We start from the raw sequence: 23,470 nt of genomic DNA on the forward strand, positions 1-23,470 counted from the left end.
TATGAGTGTGTGTGTGTGTGTGTGTGTGTGTGTGTATACACACACACACACACACACACACACACACTTTGGTATAATCTTTGATCTTTAGAGTTGGAAAGCTTACATTCTCCCTTTTCACCCTGTCATTTTACTGAGGGAACAGGTTTTGAGGGGATGACGGCTTGATAAGGGTTTACAGAGATAGCATGTGCTGAAATTAGGACTCAGGTCCAGAGTTCTTGCTACAGCTCCCAATCTGTTGGCCTCAAACCCCTGGGAGAAACTCATCAAACCTATATAGGGACCAAGCCTTACCCTAGATACTGTATCATATTTGCACTATTTGAATATGTAGAAACCTGCTGTTTGAGATATTTCAAATTCACCTAAAAGCATGGCCATAATCATACAAATTATTTTCATGTAGTTTTTCAGTTAAGTCGATGAGAAGGTCCATAACATTTTAACCTCATGAAAGAATCTTCACGGTCAGAAAAGTTGTAAACCTTTATACTAGATCATTCTTCTCTTGAATGGGGATTAATGGTGGTGGATTTGATCCTTAAGATTTTGACTTTAATTGATTAAATGGGAAGGAATTTCCTATTTTCCTGATTATAACTTAGATTAGTGACACAGTGATAGGATTAAAATGTTACCTGTACATTTTAAATATTGAACTGTGAATGATTTGCTGTTAAGTATGTGGATATACCCCACGACATGAAACCAGTCCCCTTAAATCTTCATCCCTAAATACTATATAAGCTGAAAAAGTGGTATTATTCAGGTTAGAGCTTAACACCTTCAAATTCTGATTTCTAGATTTATACCATAATTCAGTAGACTAGAAGATGACGTGAGGGAGCCTCTTACTTATGTGATGGTTTAAGTGGAAAGAGTGGGCTTTAGGGAAAGCTCTGGCACAAGAATGAGCAATGAAAAAGAAATGAGAAAGATAAGTTAAAAATCCATGCCACTTGTTACTTGAGTTTTTAATTAAGGTTTTTAGATACAGCATATTCCGTTGCTGCTGTTGTTAACATTTTGAGATTGGGATAGATGGTGATTTTATTTTATTTTTCTTCTTTAGAATGCGTATCACAATGTGACTGCAGAGCAGCTCTTTTTGAAGGACATTATAGAAAAAAACTTTGTAATCGACTTGACTCAAGATTGACCCTACAGACTCCGAAGATGATGCGAACAGTATTAGTTTTATTTTTACACTGCAATTTTTAGTTTATTTTTAAATATGTTGGATGTACGTGTCAAGAAATTATATAAAGTCTATTGCTGCCTGGTGCTTCATAACCACCAGCTTAATTTCTGTGAATATATTTAATTTATGGAAACCAAGACATGCTAAGCTATCAGGGAGAGTGAATTTTTCATTGCATTGTTTTAAAAATAAGCTAGTTTTCTGAGGTGTTTTTAAGCATCTTTTTATAGTTACTTTATCTTAGACTTCTGAAGGGATGTGACTTCCTAATAAGTAAGGGGATTTAGTTTACCACAGCAGATTTTGAATGTAACGTGACATTCTGAGAGGTTTATCTGCCTCCTGTAAATTGGTGGGGAGCTGGCATGCAGCGGTGCCTTTAATGTGGCATACTGGAACCACCTCAGGCCTCTGTAGCTCTCTCTGGATGATTGTTTGGTTCCTTTTTGTTCTACCTGAGGAACCTGGCTGGAATCTTAAACCAGACCCTAAGCATGGATGATTAGGGAAACCTAAGATCATACTGGCTTAATTAAGCATTTTTTTCCTACAGTTAAGTTAAACCATGATTATGATGAGTAGTTTGGTAGAATGAAGATGTTCTTTAAGTCGAAAGAAATAGGATAAATATGAAACTCTGGATAAGTAAATAACCAAAGAAAGAATGCAATTCCTAAAATCTGGTGACTGCATTATTTTAAAGAAATAAAGTTTATACAAAGAAGCTGAACTAGGCAAGCTCAAGAAGGAGAAAATTCTTAAAACATTTTTTGCCTGGTTTAATTTATTCATTAAAATTTCAAAGTTTATTGGAAGTAAATTAGGAAAGACATGAATGAGTAAACCTTTAAGAAGAGTCAAGCTTTTTCTGGATTTAAGTGTCATTTTCATGAAAAACCAATTGTCCACATGATTAAATCGCATCTTCAAATGGAAAGCTTACCTAGGGTGCACCAGAGAAGACTGTTGTGGGATGCAAACAAGCCAGTTGGACAAAAGTCGTGAGCTAGTCGTCTCCCTTTTCATTTTAATGTCTGACTATAACCAAAGGCTATGGGGAGGGAGGGGGACAAGGGGTGAAGCGAACAGTGGAGGTTATAAGGCTGGAATCAAGAGCTGTCAGAAGAGGTAGGAGTGGAAAGAACTGGCATCTCTTGAACAATAATTATCACTGGGAGACAATGATAATTATCACTAACTAGCCTGCATCTCTAAAGAGAGTGTATAAATACTATTAGATCAGAAACAGAAATAAGTGACTGACATACTTGAAAGTGGTGTAAGGGGGACAAAACTAGTAGCTGAATTAACCCAGACCTAGGCAATAAATATGGACTCTGTTCTGTTAATCCCAGCATATGTTTGTTTGCACCGTACCAGTCTCGTTTGATTTTTCTTCTTTGAGGTGGAAAAGGCACTGCTGTTCAATGTGATCGTTCCCTCATACCACACAGCCATAGGCTGCAGCTGGGCTGCTGAAGCTGAGTTTGATGTAAAGTAATTTGGGCTTCAGAAAGGATGGTGCTGGCTACAGAAAAAGTCAATGTCAAAAACCAACGGTAGGCACTTCCCTGGTGGTGCAGTGCGTAAGAATCTGCCTGCCAATGCAGGCAACACGGGTTCGAGCCCTGGTCCGGGAAGGATCCCACAAGACGCGGAGCAACTAGGCCCATGTGCCACAACTACTGAGCCTGCGCGCCACAACTACTGAAGCCCACGCGCCTAGAGTCCGTGCTCTGCAACGAGAAGCCACCGCAATTAGAAGCCCACGCACCGTATCCACGGCTAGCCCCTGCTCACTGCAACTAGAGAAAAGCCCCCGCGCAGCAACGAAGACCTAACGCAGCCAAAAATAAATAAATGAATTTATAAAAACAACAACAACAAAAAACCAAACCCCCAAAACCCCCCAATGGTGGCATTTTCAAATGTTACTGTAAGTACTATAATATTGGCCATAAAAACCTGATCTTAAAATTGAGGGATCTGGCATTTTGCATGGTATGAGAAAGGTTACAAACCTCAAGGTTGTTTTATTTAAGCAAAAAACAAAAAACCTGAACAAGACATATATACAATTTATTAAAAACACATGAACACATTAAAATCTCACTATTTATACAGTCTAAATTCTAGCAACATATACAAATACTGAGTGACTACAGTACATGCCGAGGTAAGAAAAGTACATTCTGGGAGAATATCACTGACACTCAAGCCATTTTTATTTCCAATACGTATTTCAATACATGTTTTGTTTCTACCTTTCCCAGTGCCAAAAAAGAAGAGGAGGAGATGAGAAGAAACTAGTCACAAGTTGGATTAAATGAGAACTGGTGCCACAATTGACCTAAAAGTATCCAACTCTTCCTTAGATTTTGCAGTTTAGGGACTTCAAGTTCAGAACTGAAAGGCAGAGCCAGTAGGTAATTTTTTTTTTTTTTTTAATAAGCAGAGAGCTTCATTGATTTCTCTTAAGAGGGGCTGAAAAGCTTTTATTGTCCCACCTAATCTATTCATTCTTTCGAATTGTATTATCTGACATGGTGTTTCTGTAACCCTCTTGCTCTCCAGGTAACAATGTGGAGCCCAGGGAAAGAAGTTCAAGCTTTATCACATTCCATAGAATTACAGCCACATTCATATTTAAACGAGCTCATTTTCTGCTCCCTCCAGTGCGAGGGTGGGGGGGGGGGTGTGGGGGGGGAGGGCAAGTGTATAAGTAACATCCTAATTTCAGTTACCGAATAAATCCTCTGCTCGAACCATTTCAACAGCGAATAAACCCATTGTTCAATACAAAGTGCAAACAGTGAAACGTGAACTTAAATAACTGGGCTAGACCCTGCATACGCAATAGGATCTATTTAGATTTACAGCTTTCAATAAAATATAAATCAGCATTCACAATATCTTCCCTTTAACTGTGCCGGTTCCCAAGATCAAGTAACAGCTAAGCCAGTGTAATTTTATGAAACCTTAAGGGCCACATTTCCTGCACCACTGTCTGATTCTACTTTTGTAACTGCATTAACAGGAAAGAATTTAATCCAATAAGCCACAGTGAGTTAAATCTTTTACATGTTTCAAGCAAAGAATAAAAATTCCAAGGGAATTTTGTAAAAAATGGTTACTTTCACATTTTCAGTTGTTACTTGATTGTCTCCAAAGCTGTATATATAGCAGACATAGTAACATTAGAAAAAAAAAACAACCCAAAACAAAACTCTAATATGAAAACATACGAATTAAAAGAAAAAGTACAAACCAGTACAACCCTTTGTATCAGGCTCAGCTCTTCATTTGGAAAGTAAAATATATAATAGTAGTTAAAAACTAAGTATTTTATAAAAATTATTGGTAGTTCAAAAACAGCACAGTGGCAATATATGAATCAAGTCTTAAAACATGCATTATTTAAGAAGACATTTGCTTCTCAAAAAAAAAGTTCTATGGGAAAACAATCAGGTATACACAAACAAAAATAGCAAGCATCTTTGGAAAAATGAAATAGTTACTGAAATCATTTCTCTTAAAGCTTCAAACAGGCATATGATTTGAGAAAAAGTATATTTTTGTATACTAAGGACGAATAAAAAAATAAAGCAATTGGTTTACTCTCTTCCCACCTGAAAGGGGATGACTGCATTAATACATGTGCTTCACACATTCATAGGTTTTAATAAAAGTTCAACATCTGTGCTTTTTGTTTCAAATATTTTGAAACAAAATGTGTATTGGTTTTTCAGTGAATTATGCCTCAAAAGTCTGTTGGAAAAAAGGAAAAGCCACTGAAAATAAGACCAAGAAAATCATACAACTAGAAGGCAGGGAGGCCGTAGAAATAGGCAGTTCTGTTTTGAAGCAACGTTTTACAATACTGATAGACTCATGGAAGCAAGCAAAATGAACACTGTACATCGTTAGTCAAATTTAGCATATTCTGCCATCATCTGGTGGCACAGGCTGAAAGAAACAACTAGAACCTGATGGGGAAGTATATTTCAATATTAAGTCTGCAAACTAAGGTTTATATTGATTGATAGAAGAGGGGATGCCAAGTTTCTATATTTTAATCATGGTCAGCTTCCATATCATCTTACCAGTCTAAAGACTTTTAAAGATGGTTTCTACACTAACGCTAATAAACTGCACATGGTTTCTATTTCAGTCATTTAAACTAGTTCTGGGCAAATGGTGACAAAGAAGTTGCCCAGAAGTACCAAAAACAAGACAGGAATTTTCCCTTGCTAGGATGCTGAAACATTTGTTCCTTAGGTATAATATAAAGGACTGCACCCCCTACCACATAGATGGCATAATCACACAGAGCTGAAGAATACATGCTGGGATTACATTTCTTATAGTAGTTTACTGTGGAAAACAAGTATTTCTTTATTTGACTAAAAACAACAAATTACCTTGAGATTCAAAGAATAACCTGTATACATAAAACCAAAGAGGACAAATTCGGTTACTTTTTTTGGCGGCGGGGGGTGGTAATTTATATGACTCCCGAGGAGTCATGATTTTGCCTTTCACCGTGATAAATATAAGTGGGTATTGTTTAGTGTTCACTTTTAGAAACCCTCAACTTTTCACAACTCTCCTAGGAAAAATTCCATTGCAAGTAAAGTTCGCGGCGGGAGAATCTCCTTTACAGCATTTTTAATTTGTAAAGTTGTTCCTGTTTCCACATGGAAACATTAGGGGATCTGAAATAATGAGGTTGATACAGCAAGCATCACCCACTGAAAAAACTCAAGCATTTATAAACACAAGAACGGGGCTGGCCACCAAGGGCCCCAGGTGGAACAAGCAGGGATGAGGCCAAGTTATGTACTATGAAATGTTAAAGCTCGTTAGAGTGTCAGAAAGTGAAAAATCACTGCTCACTACAGGTCAGTTTCCCAGCTATAGCTCTTCCTAAGGAAAGATGGATAAGTATATATGACTGCAATCAAAACAAGGATTATGTCACTATTTTAAAAAAAAATTCAGAAAGCAATATAGGAATAGAAGAGGAAGAAGTCATGATAGTACCCACCTTTCACAAAGAGCAGAATTTCAAGCCATCAGACATTTTATAACAGTACCGTGCGTTATTGCCAGAAAGGCTTACAGAGCCATCTCGAGTTCATCAATGTAACTGCAGCACTGGTAATAAATACTCTCAGTGATTTTTAATTTCTTTGAAGTGCATAGTAGGGAGCTTTTTCTGTATAAAATAGTGTTTTACAGTAGTAACAAACAGGATATTTGAAATTTAATAGGCAAGCAGTAACTGTGCTACAGTAACACTTTTAAAGCAAGATGGCAAGATTAGTAGTTTCCTGTACCTCGGTCATCACATTTCCCCCAACCACGTCCGTGACAGATATGTAATACGTTCTATATATTACTACCACTAATACAATTTTAAAAAGGCCATGTGCTTTAAAATGATGCTTTGTAAAAGGCAGCATCACCTTCAAAGGGCTTCTTTAGAAACACCACACTCGCCAGCCCTCCCTGCTCCTGATGCCCCCTGTGCGCTCTGTGGCACTTGGTATACCAACTCGTCTGGGGCACTTGGAGCCGGCTTCCCACCTTTTGGCGTATCATACTGGGCCTGGGCTGAGGAGCAGCTGTCAGTCCTGGAGAGAAGAGTGTCGTATGTTCCCACCAGAGGGGGAGGTTGGTTCCCTGCAGCTTTGAAAGTGGACGCTGAGGGCAGGCCAACCGAAGCTGTGGGGTGCCCGGACATATCCACGACAATTGGGGTTGCGTACTCGGGCCCAGTAACCGGGAGTGGTTCAGCATAGGCATGATAGACTTCCTGCACAGGGGAGCTGTAAGGGTCTAGGTCAGCATAGCCTGCTTCTTTGCCTTCCTCTGGTTTAAAGGTAGATCTCTGATGGAGTGTGCCAACAATTCCTCCCACAAGTGGCTGTGCATACTCTGTGGGTATCGCAAAACATAGACAACAGAAAAGTTATCTCATTAAGGCAGGGATCCTATAATTCAGGGTGGCAGCTGCAGGCTTGCACCGAAAACAAACACCTCTTTATGGCACGTTTGTTATCAACGGAGACTGATGGGTCTTCCCGCAACAACTAACTTCAAAAATTAAAACTAAAGACGTTACCCTATATCTCGTGGTAATAAGTCGATGTGCCAGAAAGCTTCATTCATGGAAGTCTGCATAAAGAGTGTATATGTTCTTCAGATTTATAGACAGTACTTCATTGGAAAATAAATATTCCATTACTGAAATAATATTCGTCTTGGAAAATAATTTCGTAGATTTTTTTTTCTTTTTCAAATATTAGGAAATGTTTAAAATGTATTCTAGGTTAATAGGATAAATACTGTGAGGCCACTGTGCCTTTCCTGCTCTCCTTTTAAAACCCCCAAAGGCCCAATAAAACCAAACGGAATTTCAGGTAAGCAGACAAAATGCCCAAAGTTTTTAGAAATGAGTACCCCAATTTTATGGATAGAACATCTAAGACACAGAAATGACTCTCTTGAGGTCTTTTTAAAAAGTGGTTCTATGTTTGGAAACTAGCTCATCTCCTATACATGAAACAGATAAAGGGTACTGCAAATCTCACAGCACTTTACAGTGAGCGCGGCAGCTTCTCCTTCCCCTGGTGGCTGCACTAGTTACCTGCAGAGTCAGCCTGCAGCACCGTGGTGACTTCTCTAGGACTCAAGTGATTCACTTCACTACTGCTGTAGCGAACTGGGGTTTCCTCGTGCTCCACTGATTTGGCAGGAAGAAACTGCTTCATTCCTTTCCACCAACCTTCATTGTGATCGTAAGTAAAAGAGACCATTACATAGAAAGCCATGTTTGAAATGATAACAGTATATGAAGGGAGAAATCCTGTTGCATTTAAGCCATTTCTATAACAAATATTTATACAAACCAGCCTTTGTGTTCAAGGTTTTTTGGTTTCTTTGGTGGTTGTTCTGGTGGTAAAATACACACAACATAAAATTTCCTATCTTAACCATTTTTTTTGGCCACGCTGCACGGCTTGCAGGATCTCAGTTCCCCGACCGGGGATGGAACCAGGGCCACAGCAGTGAAAGCCTGGAGTCCTAACTACTAGGCCGCTGGGGAACGCCCTGAACCATTTTCAGTTGAACAGCTCAGTGTTATTAAACACATATTCACATTGTTGTGCAACCCTCCCCACCGTCCATCTCCAGAACTTTCATCTTGGTGAAACTGAAATTCCATACCTAGTAAACCGTAATTCCTGATTCTTCCCCTCAGCCACTGGCAAGCACCACTCTACTTTCTGTCTTTATAATTTTGAGTACTCTAAGTACCTCGTATGAATGGAATCATATGCTATTTTTCTTTTTGCGACTGACTTATTTCATTTAGCATAATTGCCTCAAGGTTCATCCACGATGTAGTATATATTGCAGAATTTCCTTCCTTTTTAAGGCTTAATATTCCATTTTATGTGTATAACCACATTTTGCTTATCCATTTATTGGTGGATAGATACCCGGATTGCTTCCATGTTTTAACTATTCTGAATAACGCTGCTATGAACATGGATGTAAAAATATCTTTTCAAGACTCCGCTTTCAATGCTTTTGGGTATATACCTAGAAGTGGAATTGCTGGTTCATATGGTAATTCTATTTTTAATTTTTTGAGGAACTGACAAAAAATTCTGTTTTCCACAGAAGCTGTACCATTTTACATTCCTGCCAACAGTGCACAAGGGTTCCAGTTTCTCCACATTCTTGCCAACACTTGTTGTTTTCTGTTGCTTCCTATTCTCTATTTTGTTCCTCTCCTCTAATCTTTTACTATTTCCTTCTTCCCTATAGCTTTGGGTTTAGTTTGTTCTTCTTTTTCTAGTTCCTTAAGTTGTTCAAACTTATTTTTTGCTTTGATAAGACTATCCAGTGCAAAGCAGAACACAGTAGAAATCTCTATCAAAAGCATATACTGAAGCAAATCACGGCTATTATAGTGCAGCCAGATATAGTTTGTTATAGCAGTGGTCTTTAATAAGTTTTAATAAGCTTAAAAAATTCTAAGATCAACCCTGTGGGGGGCAGGGGGACGACGGTGAGAAGTAGCAGCCCAAGACCTGCCCCCATCACTGCTCTTTTCTACCCTCGTCACAGTGAATTCTTTTGACCCCTAACAGTCACTCCAGTGGTGAGACTGGGAAGTGGGAGACCCGCCCGCAGAAGGCCTCTGGTGTCACCTGCAGCAACCTGCCACCTGCCACAGAGAGTAGGAATTCGGAAGATGACAACTCATGGCAGAGATAGCAGACTTCACTGACTCGTAAAACGCTGAACTCCACTGCGGTAAATATCCACAGCAGAGTGACACACACATACACACACACTGTGTCACCAGGGCTGCAATCCTCTGCTTCTGACCTAGTGTTCACGAACACCACACAGAAAGCTGGTCTCCTCAAGACCGAGACATACATGGGACAAACCAGACAAGTTTTCCAAAAGGAAAAGAACAGAGCATGTGTTATGAGAAATTCTTACTTCCCATTTCATTACTTAGAGACTAGAGATTTTATAGAAAAGTAAAAATGATCAGAACAGAAGAGGAATGCCATTTTTTCTAACAGTGCTGGGGAGTTTACGTGGGCCTGAAAATGGCTTTCCTCTTTCACTGCTGCCAGCTGGAGGGCAGAGGCTTCCCTCTGATGGAAAGAGATGTAAAGCCACAAATTACCTGCCCGGTCCCAGTAAGGTAAGTCATAGGTGCCTTCAGCTTTTTTCTTTCTGGAAAATACAGAAAAAAAAAAGATACCAAATAGAGTGAGTTCACTAGTAAGAAAGCTCTGAAACTGCAGGATAAACACCAAAGTTAATAATTAGTCAAGAGTACACATTTCTACTTGCTGATTTCCCTGGGAGACCTCTTTCACTTGACTTTTGAAGTTGCCACTGCTGAGGCTCATGAATTCTGGACTCTCAATAAATATTAAACAACTATCTCCTGAGACAGTTATCTTGTTACCCAACTATTTTCCACTCAAATGGATAAAGGGATAAAAAAAAAAAAAGACTATGTAGATAAAAACCTTGAATCAAATCAAAGACCCAAGCCTGACACGTGGATTATTCTGGGGAAATCATGTTAGGTTTGTTTTGGTTTCAAATACAAATTTCACAAATCAGTCAATTCACAAAGTTCACAGGATACAACAAAAGCAACAAAACCCCCATATTTTCTTCTACATTGTTACTTTTTTTTCCAACTTACTTTTTTTCTACAGTCCTTTGCCGCTGAGAAGTTTAAAGTGTCACACACCCTTAACTGCATAGACCTGATTCCTCTACCATGTGCAAGATAAGCCAACGCTGTCACTAACAGTGAGGGGACCGAGGGCCACGTGTGCAACGAAGAACGTTCTCCCCCAGCCTGCTCCTCAGAATTCTGACACATCCTCCCCTGGAGAAACTTCTGTCCCTCCCCAACATTAAGAATTGCTATCTACCGTAAGCCTTTTAAAAAGAAAAAAATCAAGCACACAAAAGGACATTTTCTGACGTACAGCTAATTAAAATAATGCGCTGCAAGCTAAGGAGAAAGTTTTTCTAGTGTTGTCAACGAGGAAAAGAGGGTTATGTGACTTGCTGAAGATCACAAGTGGGGCTTTCTCAAAGAGCCCAAGCTATGTGTTTTTCCTGCTTCGAAACATTCTTCTCTAGTATAAGACTATGTTTTTATTATTGATACTAAAAGCTCCCTCATTTTAAAGTCTGGCTGTATTTAAAATATAATACTTCATTATTTCAAAGTAAGGTATAGCGTAAAATTTGTGGACGAGATGGTAGGTGCTGAAGCTGTCCAAGGGTTGTACTATAAAGGATTTCATATTCTTGATCTCCAGTGACAAAGCTGCAGGTGATTTATTCGTTACATGTAAAGTACTTAGAACAGTGCCCTGCATAGGTTAGGGATTCAGTAACTTGCAGCTGTTTTTATTATTACTTTTCTCCTGGCTATTTTCCATAAGCCCCTTAACGGCGCTTCCTCTTTACTCCTTGTCACAAAGCCAGTCGTCAGCAATTTCATCCACTACGTTTGTAGAAGTAACCTCAATTCTGCAGCTCAGACCTTTTGTCCTGAACAGGCTCATGTTCCATCTTGCCTCTTGGGAGTCTGAATGTCCAGAGTCCTTTAAACGTCATCCCACACTGATCTCAGGACTTGCCTCCTGCCTCTCAACAGCTCTACTCCCCTGTCCTCACGCCCATGCCCTGGGGCTTTAACGGCAGAGTAGTTAGACTTGAACTGCCGATTGATCAGAGGCTGCAGCGGCTAACAGCACGGGCTCTGAAGCCTGGACCAAATCTCCACCCTGCCATGTGCTGACCAGGTGACCTCAGACAAGTTACCTGTGCTCTCTCAGTCTCACTTTCCTCTTCTATAAAATGGGATTTATAACAACACCTGCTTCACAGGTTGTTTTAAGGATTAAATGAGTTAAAACACGTAAGGCATTTAGAAAAATGTGTAAAACCAGCATTTCGTTTTATTTTCTATGCAACTGCCGTTGCTACTGTTCTCACCACTACCACTGTTGCTGTCCGGTTCCCTGAAAGCATCGTGAACTTTCCTTCCTGGACTCTCCCAGAGCCCTGTTCCCTCCTCCCCCGCCTCATGCCCTCATGCTAAGTTGTCAGTTCTGTACAGACAGCCCCCCAACACCAGGAATCCGGGACCCACGCCTCCTCCAGCTTCCTTCCACCCGTGGAACAAACTGTGGTTGGTACGGTTATGATTCCTACTCATCTTGGGTGAAACTTAGAGGATTTAAGCTACTTAAGACATGTTACGTAGTTCAAAATGGAGTCCCAGTGGCCAACACGAACTTGCCTATGAGTTGTTTTGAAACATCCACTGTAGGACTGCCAGTGTCCTCGAATGATAAACTGAGAATATTACTTTAGACAAGAAGTTTGATGGGCCATGTATGGCACGGGAACAGACAGCAACTGAAGGAGTCCAGACTCTTCCCCTGGGGTAACAGTTATTCCTTAAGAGGAGACCATTGAACAGAGTGACCTGAAGGATCTTGGCTGGAGGCCCCCATGCTGCTGAGAGCTGTTCCAGATGGAGGCCGCCTGCGGCCCTGCTGGAGCCGGGGTGGTTTCCCACTCTCACTTGTCATGTGCTGCTGTTGGTGCTGAGATGCCTCCTTCAAGGCTTCTCCTTGGAGTGGTTCGTTTACACCCTCCTCCCCTGCCCCCCCCCCCCACACTTTGCCTAACCTGTGTTGTGCGCTAATTATGTATAGTAAACCGAGTGAGTCGTGAGTTGAATATTGGCTACTGTTTTATCTCCAATCCCGTGATCCCTACCTGCCCTTACTGCTGGGCCCTGCAACAAACAGGTTCCACGGTGGAAGGTTTTCTGCAGAGTATCCTCTCCCATCCATAGACTCTGGGGTTCACCACTGGACTCCCAGCACACGGCTCAATACTTGGCAGGGAGTAGGAGGCTCAAATATCTGTTGGATGGCTAGACAAATGAAGTCCCTCCAAAGCTGTCAGTCACCAATCTGTCCCTCCTACCCTGTTACCTCTACTCACGCCATCTCTACCGGTCAACTGCACAAGCCAGAAACGTGAGAGAAACTTAGATCCTCCTCCTTCCTTAGCAAGTGGCCAGTCAAGCCCTGCACTGACGCCTCTGGGAACCCTCTCCCCCTCCAAGTCTCTCCCTTTCCTAGAATTGCTGTGTCATGTTCCTGTGTGGCCTTAAAAGTTTCCAACCTCATCTCTCTGCCTCTTCTAGTCTCTCTCTCCTCTTCAATCCACCCTCCTGCCACCATTTTTCTACAATCATCTGATAATATCACCTGTCCGCTGAACCCTGCTCAAGGATTTCCCCATCTACAGAAAGTCCTTCCTGGTCCCAGGTCCAGGCTGCATTTCTATGGGTCTCCTAGCGCTCCCGCACGCCAAGCCCCTGTGGGATGACTCACTGTTCTGCCTACATTCCACAACTCTGTGCCTTCCTGCAAGCCATCCCATCCATCTGGGCCATTCTCTCTTCCTCTATCTCGCCAAATGTAATCCCTCCTTTAAGGCAAACCATGCCAAATTTGAGGAACACTCTTTTCTGAAAAAAAGGTTTCAGGTAATTCTCATGGTTCTTACGTCTGTGTTCCCCAGCACTTCATATACAACTCATCATGCCAAAGTATAGTGGTCAACCCTGCTAAACAATCTGGAGATAATAATTGTGTCTCATTCTTTCAAAGTGCTACTAAGTATCTATTATATCTTACTGATGTGTGTAACCCATTGTATAATACAAAATTTGATATAATAAAGGTACTCAGTAACTGATTATGGAATTGAACTTACTCATTTTTTACAGGAATAAAGGAGAAGTATATATATTTTTATTCTAATGGCTATCTTAACTCTCCCTCTCAAAAAAGTTCATCTTCTATATTTAGTTTCTATTTCACATTTGGAAACATCCCCTCTAGGACCAGTTAGGTGAACTAGTTTTGTACGAACCTGTTTCTCCAATGCCAAGCACACACTAGTATGAGAATGAGAGTGGTAAGGACCATGACCAGCACAGGGACAAGGACGGCGGCCAAGGCTACATCTGAAAAACAAAAACAAACAAATAAAAACACACATTAATACCAAAGGGATCATTAAGGAGAAGAGTACATATTAACCATATCACCATTCAAAGCTTTTCTATCTCAAAAAAATGCCATAAACATAATTTATGCAATGAGAGTGGGCACGAGTGGTAATTGCAGAGGCCTTCATGGATACATGGAAGTGCGTCACATTATTTGCTCCACCTTTGCAGTTTTTAAATCACCAAGACAAATTAAAAGACAAATGATAAACTGGGAAAACGTATTTTCTGCATACGTGATAAAAGGTTAATATAGTTAATCTATTACAGAATTTACAAGTAAAAAATAAACAACAGAAAAATCAGCAGAGATGAAAGAGCAACGCATTAAGAGCACAAGTGACCATTAAGCACGTTCACCTCACTAGTAATAAGAGCACAAGTGACCATTAAGCATGTTCACCTCACTAGTAATCAGAAAGATGCTATTTTTGCTTATCAAATTGGCAAATATTTAAAAGAACAACTAATTGTTGAAAAGGGTATCAGGAAACAGGGATTTTGATGGGACTATAAATCGAAACTACCTTTCTGATTGGCATTTTGGGGCAATATCTATAAAAACCTATTACTTGGCAATTCTCTATGTAGAATTTATCCTTAGGAAAAAATTAAGATGGGATTCAAAGACGTATCTTTAAATATGTTTGCTTCTGTATCTGCAGAAGACTGTAAAACTGTAAGTAATCCAAATGCCCAACAATGAAAGGGAATAAGTAAATCATGGTCTCCTCCTTATAATAAAATATTATCCTTATAAAATAATATTAAAATATCATCCAGCAATTGGAAGTGATGGCAAAATATTTATAGATGCAGGAAGATAATAATATAGTATTAAGTATAGAAACCAAACGTGTGTACGAACAAGGCAGAAACCAACACAATGCTGGAGCCTGCAGGGACTTGGAGATCACTTAATCCCCTTATCTCACTCCATAGATAAAGAATCCTGGGCAGAAATGGTCTGCTTAAGGTCAGTTGGGACACTAGTTTCTTCCTCCACCTCTCAACCTCCTCCTGGCCATGAGGGTGATAACAGCAACAACTGCTGCTATTTACTGGGTGCTAAGCGCCAGACCTGCATCTTATTTACTCCTTATAATCCCACCCAAAGAGAGAAAGAAGCTAAAGATACAGGGAGGAAGAGGATAATCAATAACACCAGGCCTCTGAGAAGCTGTATGGATGGGAACTAGGTGAGTATGCAGGCTCCAAAAAAGGAAATGCCCTTTGAATGGCTTCTACTTTGGGAAGCTGAAGATGTAACTGAGAGTGACTGAGGATCTCTGGGTCAAGGGTTTGAAAAATACAGAGAATGTTTCAAACAGCTACTGTTGAGAACAGACAAAAGAGCTAACCAGGGAAACAGAAAGTCCACCAGCTGCTACTGAGGGCTCCACTGAGGGAGGATCTGGACATTACAGCAGTGGCACAAATCTGACCATGACATGATTTGCACCAGCATCACTCTCAGCCTGGATGTAAAAATGGAGAAAGGAGAAGTGAATAAAACAGAAATCATGACTCAGGATAGAAAGGACTAAGAAATTAGAAAAGCAAATGCGCTTTATCCCTAAAATTTGTGAAATTGTAGAGAGAATAATCAGGTTCAGATGGATACAGTCTGACTTATTCAGAGGCATTAAAATATATGCTTAGGTTCAAAAAAACAATAAAAAGTTTACATACTACTGTTCCAAAGAAAAGGAGACAGGAGGTCTTCAACCAAAAAGACCTAGATGTTCTTTGTTATTTTAAAGATTACAGGGATCCTAGTTCCGGAAGAAAATGCTTTAAGAACCCTTTTAGTCCTAAGATTTTAAAATTCTATAATCAGATTTTAAGATGAACAACACTTTTAAATGACTGTTTTTCCATCTGGGTATGTGGTCTGGGATTCCACCTGAACGCATGCTTTCTGTAAATGGATAAGAAGCTCTTTGTGGGATGCTGAAATTTCTCGTCTCTGTCAACTCTTGCTTCTCTCTAGACTGGACAAAATAAATGTTGCCCCTGCCATTTCAAAGAGTTGCCACCAAGTCCTCAGCCACTACTCCCACCCCGTGACTCTGCGCCCTGAGGGGAATTCAGGATGGAGAAAAACAGAATACTGGCTCTAAACAGTTAAGATACATATCAATGAATAATTTCAATGAGCTCAGACTCTTGCATCTTCCCACACATAGAAAAGCACTAAAATCATTAACTTGAGACGTCTGGTTTTTGTGATTAGCGGTAATTTTTTGATGTTTGACTACATTTTTTCCAGCATAAACCCCTATAAATCCTGGCTCCTCCCTCTTTGGAACAGTTTTTCAGAACAATCTGAGAGGCTGTATCCCAGGCTACTGTCCCCAGTAAGACCCTGAATAAAACATAATTCTCAACTTCTAGGTTGTGAGGTTTTGTTTTTCAGTCAATACTAGCTTTTCCTGCAGCATGAGAAATAAATTGGTCTCTTTGGGAATACTTCAGAAGATAGGAAGGAAACTGACATGTAGGAAGTTGTAGAAAGTTATCTGAATCCAGGCAAATTTTCAGAAAATGAGAATGATTAAGTGCTATGTGGCACAAGTTACTCTGAATGAACTGCTTTCTCTTCTCTGCACTGTCCTGAAAATTAGTGTGCTTTTTATCTGTCAACACTGAAATTAATTCCTCCATGGCACTGATGCTTTTTGTTCCTGAATTCAACAGAAATTTTGTTTTCAAACTAGTAAAATAAAAAAACTACTATGTTTTATATATGTTAACACCTTATATACTAATAATTAAAAGCAAAATTTGAAAGTAAATTGAAAAACACACTATTTATAATCTGAAAATCTGTAAACATTTAAAAAACAGAGACCAAATTTTTAAAATAAATGTTAACAGAGTATCCTTTTTTAAAAAAAAGTATGTATTTTCACCAAAACTTCTTTTTTCCTTCTTCCCTTTATCCTACCAAGTTCCCTATCCAGCAGATTAATGTATAATCAGAAAAAAAGTTTGTTTCCTGCTATGGTTTTAGTTATTTCTAGAAAAATTATCTTCCTAAGCCTGAGACTCCACATATTTAGCTATAGAGGGAAAAAAATCATAAGAGGAAGCCTAGAATACAGCAGCCATCTCTAAATATTTAAAGAACCATTTTACATAGTACCAGATAATAGAACTTAGAGCAATGCAGCCAGCTTTTTCTATAAGGTATGGAATCAAATTTTTTGCAATACTTAAAAAACAGAGGGAAAGAATCCTGAGCATTTAAAAGCTGGAAATGTTTCTGAAAACTTAAGTTAAAAACAAAAAAACTCACTACTATGAACAGGTATTAATTTTGGGGTTTGCATACCTTTGGTCACATTTGGAGTTATGGTGGTATTTTTGATTTCAGGAGTGGCAGTTGTTTGCTCTGTGTGTGCAGGAAATTCATTGCTACTTCGAGGTTGTAGTGGTTGAGTAAATTTGGGGGCACGACCTTGAAAAAAGTTTTAAAAACTTTTTATTCTTTAATCTATACCAGCTTGATTAAAATAGTTACTTTATAATGCTTTTAATATGTTTATGGAAAATTATACCATAAATCCAGGGAACATCAAATTCTCACATTTAAAGTAGGCATACCTTTGGCTATTTTTGGAGGGGCTGTAGTGTTTTTGAGGTCACTGCTGCTCCGAGGAGGTGGAGGCTGAGTAAGTTTTGGAGGACGACCTTGAAAAATGGTTTAGAAAAGTTTATACATTTTGCTTATAAAAATCATAGTTAAATATAGTAATTTTAAATGTCTTTAACATTTCCCAGAATACTTAATTCTGCACACTAATTTTAAATCTCAGAGAGAAATACGTCAGAAGGATAAATATACTCTGCATGAAATGCACAAATATATTGGGATTTCTGAGTTTTTAAATCATTAAATTGTCCGAAAAGAATCTTCTTAGGAAGGAAAATAACAGGGAGTCAGATGATGTTGAATGATAAAGCTGTAAAAATGTCGTTCACAGTATAATATACTACTCATTCAATTCATTTAATAAATACTTATGGAGGGCCCACTATGTGTCAGGCACTATGGTAGTTTGGGGGGATATAACAGTAAACAAAGTATTAAAATATTATATAATTTTGAAGGAAGTTATTCCCATTTTTAATTTATTCAAAGTAAAAGGCACTTAGGCTAAGGTGACTTACAATCACCAGTGCTTATATGATACAAATATTCTACTACATGAGACCTGATTAAAAATTATTAAGGTTGAGACTACATTTGGAAAGCAATCTCATTGCATTATGTCATCAGTGACACCCTCTCTTTCTTCTTCCACTTGTAATTCTGGAAACCAGTTTGATATCTAATATGATATTTAACAGGGATAACTATTTCTTTTTAAAAATCCCTTTAAGAACATACTATAGAGTATAAACACTTACATTATTATTAATTAATTTCTCAGAGAACAGCACAGTCATTTTTAATTAATCCAGTGAAAACCACATGCCTTAAACATACTGTTGCTTTACCTTTAGGAATAAACTGACATCCAAGCAGTTCCACTTTCATGGCAATTTTCTGCTGCCATTGGGTAGGATTCACTCTAATAAAACGTGCAATAATTGGTGGCAAAAAGTTATTACGCACATCCTGGTGATAATCTTTGTTTCCTTGAAATATCTTTAAAAAACAACAAAAATTGGTACTTTACATCAACAGAGGCCAGGGCTAAACTGCTCCACTGAAACATGTTTTTGGTTTTTGCTCTGGACCTTAAATGAGTTCTGTAAAATGTGACATTAAGCATTAATTTCTAAGAAAATAAATTAATCATAATTTGGTAAAACTATTAAGCTGCACACTCTTCATAAAAATTTCATAGGAGGAAAATACTGAATATAGAAATGATTTTAAGATGACTTAAACATAACAAAAGTTCTAACTTGGCAATTTGGGAAGAAGGTTTCGGTTGCAGTGCACAGTACCTTGTATTAATGAATTAGTAACTCTAGTCCTGTGGAATCACCAACTATTTAAATATATTAATTTTATTTTCAAAGTAAAGCATAATTGAACATTTGAGGTCTTAGAGGAAATGCTGTACTGTGTACCTTTCATAATTTTTCTCTCAATAAATAGACTGAAAGTGAACATACACTAACAAACACATAACAGATACATAGCTCCGCCTACTGGAGAAACTATATAAACACAGTTCCCATATCATACATTTTCATTTCCTGCTATTTGAACCAGAAAAGTGACGCTGCCCACTGCCTAATTTAATAATCATAACTAAATAGCCACAAATGCATCACATGAATAATCCTTAGGCAAAAACATAATTTCAGGTGACTATTTCATTCCCTCAACTATTTCAAGCAAATAATAATAGTATCTCACACTGGAACAGCTCTTCATTATTTACAAAGCATCTTCATATAATTAACTCAGATGTTCTTCATGACAAGCCTACAAAATAGGCAGAACCCAGAACACTGCGGTTTATACAATGTAAGTGGACTACATAGCCAGTCAGTTTACAGCAGTGATTTGAATCTGTGTCTTCTGACTTAACCATAGGGCTCCACTAAGCAAAAAGGAGCCCTCCTCATTTCTTCAGGCCAAATTACCTAGGCAGTTTCTAAAGACCATCAATAAACAGATACCTGCCTAAAATCCAAGTGGTTTTTTCTCAGTTAATGTGAGAACAAGTAAATGTTTAACTCCTCAATCAAGTTATTTCCAAATATTATAGCTATTTTCTTCCTGGCTGATTCACATGGCATTCGACTATAACCTTCTAAGATGATTTAATATCCTTCATTTTTAAAGAGGTCTGAAGTTACAATAATCTCTGAACTAGTAAGCTTCCATTATTTCCTCAGATATTACTCTCAAGTAAAATGAAGGTGATTCCTTGCAGTCTATTATATTAGTGGAACAGGAACAATAACTAAACATCATCATCTTAGGACATAAAAAACTATCCCTGAAATTTTACTCCATACTGCCATCTCATCTTCATAAAAAACTTAAAGGAAAAAGATTTCATAAAAACTAAGTAAAAAGGATTTACATTTAATGTACAAGCATTTATTATGACCCACCCCGTGTAACGTGGAGGCTCACAAGGTGCCACGAGGGTGAAATGGAAATGGAAGTCAAAGTTTTCACCCTCAAGGAACTTACATTTTATTGGATATTACCAAACACAAAAATGGCATACTATTAAAAAGCAATATATTATGAAAACAACTTGTATATACATTCCCATTTTCTGAAAACAAAACCAAAAGCAGCCTGAATCTTTGTGTATGTGCTCATGTATGTGTGCGTGCTTAGAAAGGGTATGAAAATGAATACATCAATTATCCCTGAGTTGGGAGTAGATGAGAGAGCAGATGGACAAACATAAGTGAGGCAAAAAAGACTGTTATTTCATATAATTCAATGTAAGGACTTCCACTTCTACCCACGACAGACTAACAGGGACTGGATTTATCCTTCTGCCTTAAAGATCTGAAAAATCAGATAAAATATATGAAACAATGGTTTTCAGAGGCTGGACAACAGGCAGCAAAGGGCAATACTCCCCAAGTGGAGGAAAACAAATGAGGTGAGCCCTTCTATTGCACCAGTATTGCCTGGAAAGAGCGTGGTGGTCTCCCTGAATTGAGGGAGAGCTCAGAGATGGAGAGGCTAAGGCAGCTAGAATTTGCAGGGCAGAGTGTGGGAGAGACAAGAATTACACAGAGACTTCTAGGGTCTGTTGGGGTTTCCCCTTACACCTTTAACTAAACTATCTGTGGATGGAAAAAAAACCACTAGAAAGGAACAGGAGAACAATTCTCAGGGCCATACAGGGCTGGGCCAGCTTATGTTGCCAACAGAGACTGGAGAAACCTCATATACATGGGACATTGGATTGAGTTCTTAGAACAGTATTGTCTCAGTAGTGGGGAAAAATTAGAACTAAAACTGCTCAGGTGCTGCCTAACAAACCTAAAATGTAAGCTTTGAAAAGATCACATGATTTCCAAGGAACCTAACTGCATCCCAGAATAAAGCTCAAAAATATTTAAAGGAGTAATAATAAAAAAAAGAAATCGAACACCAAGCAATATGAAGTTCACAATGTCTGGTAACCAATCAAAAATTACCAGGCATGTAAAATAGGACCCATAATATCTAACAATATATAAAGGTCCAGATATGACACGTTAGTATATAGTATTAGTAGACAAGGGCATTAAAAGGGTTATTATATACTCCGTATGTTTTAGACGTAAAGAAAAGGATGAGCATGTTAAGGAGAGACATGGAAGAAATTTTAAAAGCCAAAAACTAAATATCTAGAAGTGAAAAATACAATGTTGGAGATAAAATACACCAGATAGGATTAATAGCAGATCAGACACTGAAGAGGAATAGATTAATGAACTTAAAGATAAAACAATACAAATTTTCCAAACTGGAACATGGAAAGAAAAAGACTTGAAAAAAATAAACAGAGCATCAGTGAACTGATACATCTTCAAGATTCATAATCTTCACGTAGTTAGAACTGAGGAGGCAACATATTCAAGAAAAAAGGGCCTATAATTTTCCAAATCTGATAGAAATTATAACCCACAGATCCAAGACGCTCAAAGAAATCCAAGCAGAAGAAACATGAAGACAACTACACAAAGGTACATCATAATCAAATTGCTTAAAATAGGGCTTCCCTGGTGGCGCAGTGGTTGAGAGTCCGCCTGCCGATGCAGGGGACACAGGTTCGTGCCCTGGTCCGGGAAGATCCCACATGCCGTGGAGCGGCTGGGCCCGTGAGCCATGGCCACTGAGCCTGTGCGTCCAGAGCCTGTGCTCTGCAATGCGAGAGGCCACAACAGTGAGAGGCCCTCATATCGCAAAAAAAAAAAAAAAAAAAATTGCTTAAAATAAATTCTTGCTGAAAACAATGCAGACTAGAAAGCAATGGACCAGCATATTTAAAGTATTGAAAGAAAAAACTGTCAACCTAGTATTCTACACCCAGTGAAATTATCTTTCAAAAAGGAAGCCAAAAAAAGTTTTTCAGAAATATAATTCAGTGTTGTTAGATGTTTTAATAATATAAGCATGGATAATACTTATAATTTCAAAAAATTAACTATATTCTACAAGTATAACAAATATTATTGTACAAATAAATATGTATGTGCTAATAGTAAAAAGTAAGTTTGGGGGCATTAGGCAGAAGTAAGTTAGATTCAGAGACAATATTTTTATCTGCTTCAAGGGGTGGAGGCTCACCAAAGATTGAAGTTCATGTGATATCAAGCAGAAGAGAGGAAAGAAGGCCTTGAGTAACAGCTGAAGAGTTTAGATCCATATGAAAGATTAAAGGGAATCCCTGGAGTTTTTTGAACAGAGAGATGAGAAAAGTGGCAAGTGAAAATATATTAGCATATCATGTATATGATAGAGAACTGATAGTATCATAAAATTGAAACAAAACTCACAGGGAGGTTTCATTGAAAAAAATGTGCTCATAATTTCAGTTCTAGATGAGAGGCATCCACCTTCCTTGGGGACAGAGACCCCTTGTGGTGGGTGGATCAGTGTCCAGGAGCCCAGGTGAAAGTAACAAACCTCTAGTTGATAGCCACCTCTACCTACTTGCTCTCTACCCCTAAGCATTGTCATTTTTTGCTAACTAGAACAACAGTTCATTATTACCAGAGAAGTTAAGGAAATTCTTCAGGTGGAAAAAAAGTTGTTTTCTACGACAAAAGTTGGTGAGGTGATCTTGACATGACCTTTCTATAATATCCTACAATTTAATGCCCTTCTACCTTTAGCTCTTTTGTCCCCACCCCCGCTGGCCTACAGTAGAAATCTAGGAACAAGTTAGGCTCTACATCATTCTGTGGATTGATAAGAAAATCTTTTTAAGGACAAAAAATTAAAGTTCCTTTTTATTATTTCTTAATGAATTATTTAAAGAAGTGAATTAAACTGTACTGAAAAAAAAAAAATCAGGCAAGTACTTACCCTTACAATCATCAAAAGGGACCTAGAAGCACTGAGAATTTCCTAACCACAGGTAGAAGGGTAAGGCCAATAACTAACACTACCTAAAATAACCAGAAGAGGGCAGAGTAAGACCAAATGATATTTAATTTTTATATCACACAGGAAGAGCTTCTGTGGCTTTTGGCAAAGGCCACCTACCCCCCATCCCCCTTTTTAATGTTCTTTAAAAATACTCTGGTAATCATTTTACCTTATCCTGCTCCACACCAGGCTCTCTGTACACAGTCCATCTCTGCCCATCATCACTGTACAGAATTCTGTAGGCTGACACATAGTAATTGTGCTCCACCATGGTGGAGCCGGTGGTTACAATGCCTGGGAATGGAGAGGTCCTTTTGTTAGTGCTCACGGTCTGATCTTTGAAGTTTGTTCATCATTGAAGCATTAACACCTAAAATGTACTGTTGAAACATTTTTGTCTCTGGCACATTACCATATCTAAGTGCACGTTTTCATCCTAATGGTAACTAAATCCTCGGCTTTGCTCCCTTGTAGAGACAAGAAGAATGACAGGCACACGTAAGGAAAGGACTATTGTATT

The 23,470-nt window shown here is 38.6% G+C and overlaps 2 protein-coding genes across 19 annotated transcripts in view; one reads left to right on the forward strand and one right to left on the reverse strand.

Moving 5' to 3' along the window:
• Positions 1-4,415, forward strand: part of ST3GAL6 (ST3 beta-galactoside alpha-2,3-sialyltransferase 6) — a 103,619-nt gene extending 99,204 nt beyond the window's left edge. For 15 of the 18 annotated variants that reach the window (XR_003432154.1, XR_003432162.1, XR_003432170.1 and 12 more), the window contains 3 exons: positions 1,076-2,205; positions 3,478-3,630; positions 3,779-4,415. Coding sequence is in view for 1 of the 18 variants with exons in the window: in XM_027103113.1 (XP_026958914.1) it covers positions 1,076-1,162 (87 nt within the window). In the remaining 17 variants the exon portion in view is untranslated. Of the gene's footprint in view, positions 1-1,075; positions 2,559-3,477; positions 3,631-3,778 lie in introns of those variants that run through there. The other 3 variants (XR_003432144.1, XR_003432147.1, XM_027103113.1) reach the window with 3 other exon arrangements.
• Positions 4,416-5,874: 1,459 nt separating this feature from the next.
• DCBLD2 (discoidin, CUB and LCCL domain containing 2) overlaps positions 5,875-23,470 on the reverse strand; it is an 87,556-nt gene continuing 69,960 nt past the window's right edge. The window contains exons 9-16 of the mRNA XM_027103078.1: positions 23,120-23,244; positions 18,378-18,528; positions 17,481-17,567; positions 17,209-17,334; positions 13,733-13,826; positions 9,924-9,973; positions 7,857-7,994; positions 5,875-7,144 (exon numbers count right to left, since the gene is read on the reverse strand). Coding sequence (XP_026958879.1) covers positions 6,675-7,144; positions 7,857-7,994; positions 9,924-9,973; positions 13,733-13,826; positions 17,209-17,334; positions 17,481-17,567; positions 18,378-18,528; positions 23,120-23,244 — 1,241 coding nt within the window. The 3' untranslated portion in view covers positions 5,875-6,674. The remainder of the gene's footprint in view (positions 7,145-7,856; positions 7,995-9,923; positions 9,974-13,732; positions 13,827-17,208; positions 17,335-17,480; positions 17,568-18,377; positions 18,529-23,119; positions 23,245-23,470) is intronic.

Source organism: Aethalodelphis obliquidens, unplaced genomic scaffold (genome assembly GCF_003676395.1).
Source record: "Aethalodelphis obliquidens isolate GAN/ISIS:26980383/991018 unplaced genomic scaffold, ASM367639v1 scaffold1, whole genome shotgun sequence".
NCBI classification, from domain to species: Eukaryota; Metazoa; Chordata; class Mammalia; order Artiodactyla; family Delphinidae; genus Aethalodelphis; species Aethalodelphis obliquidens.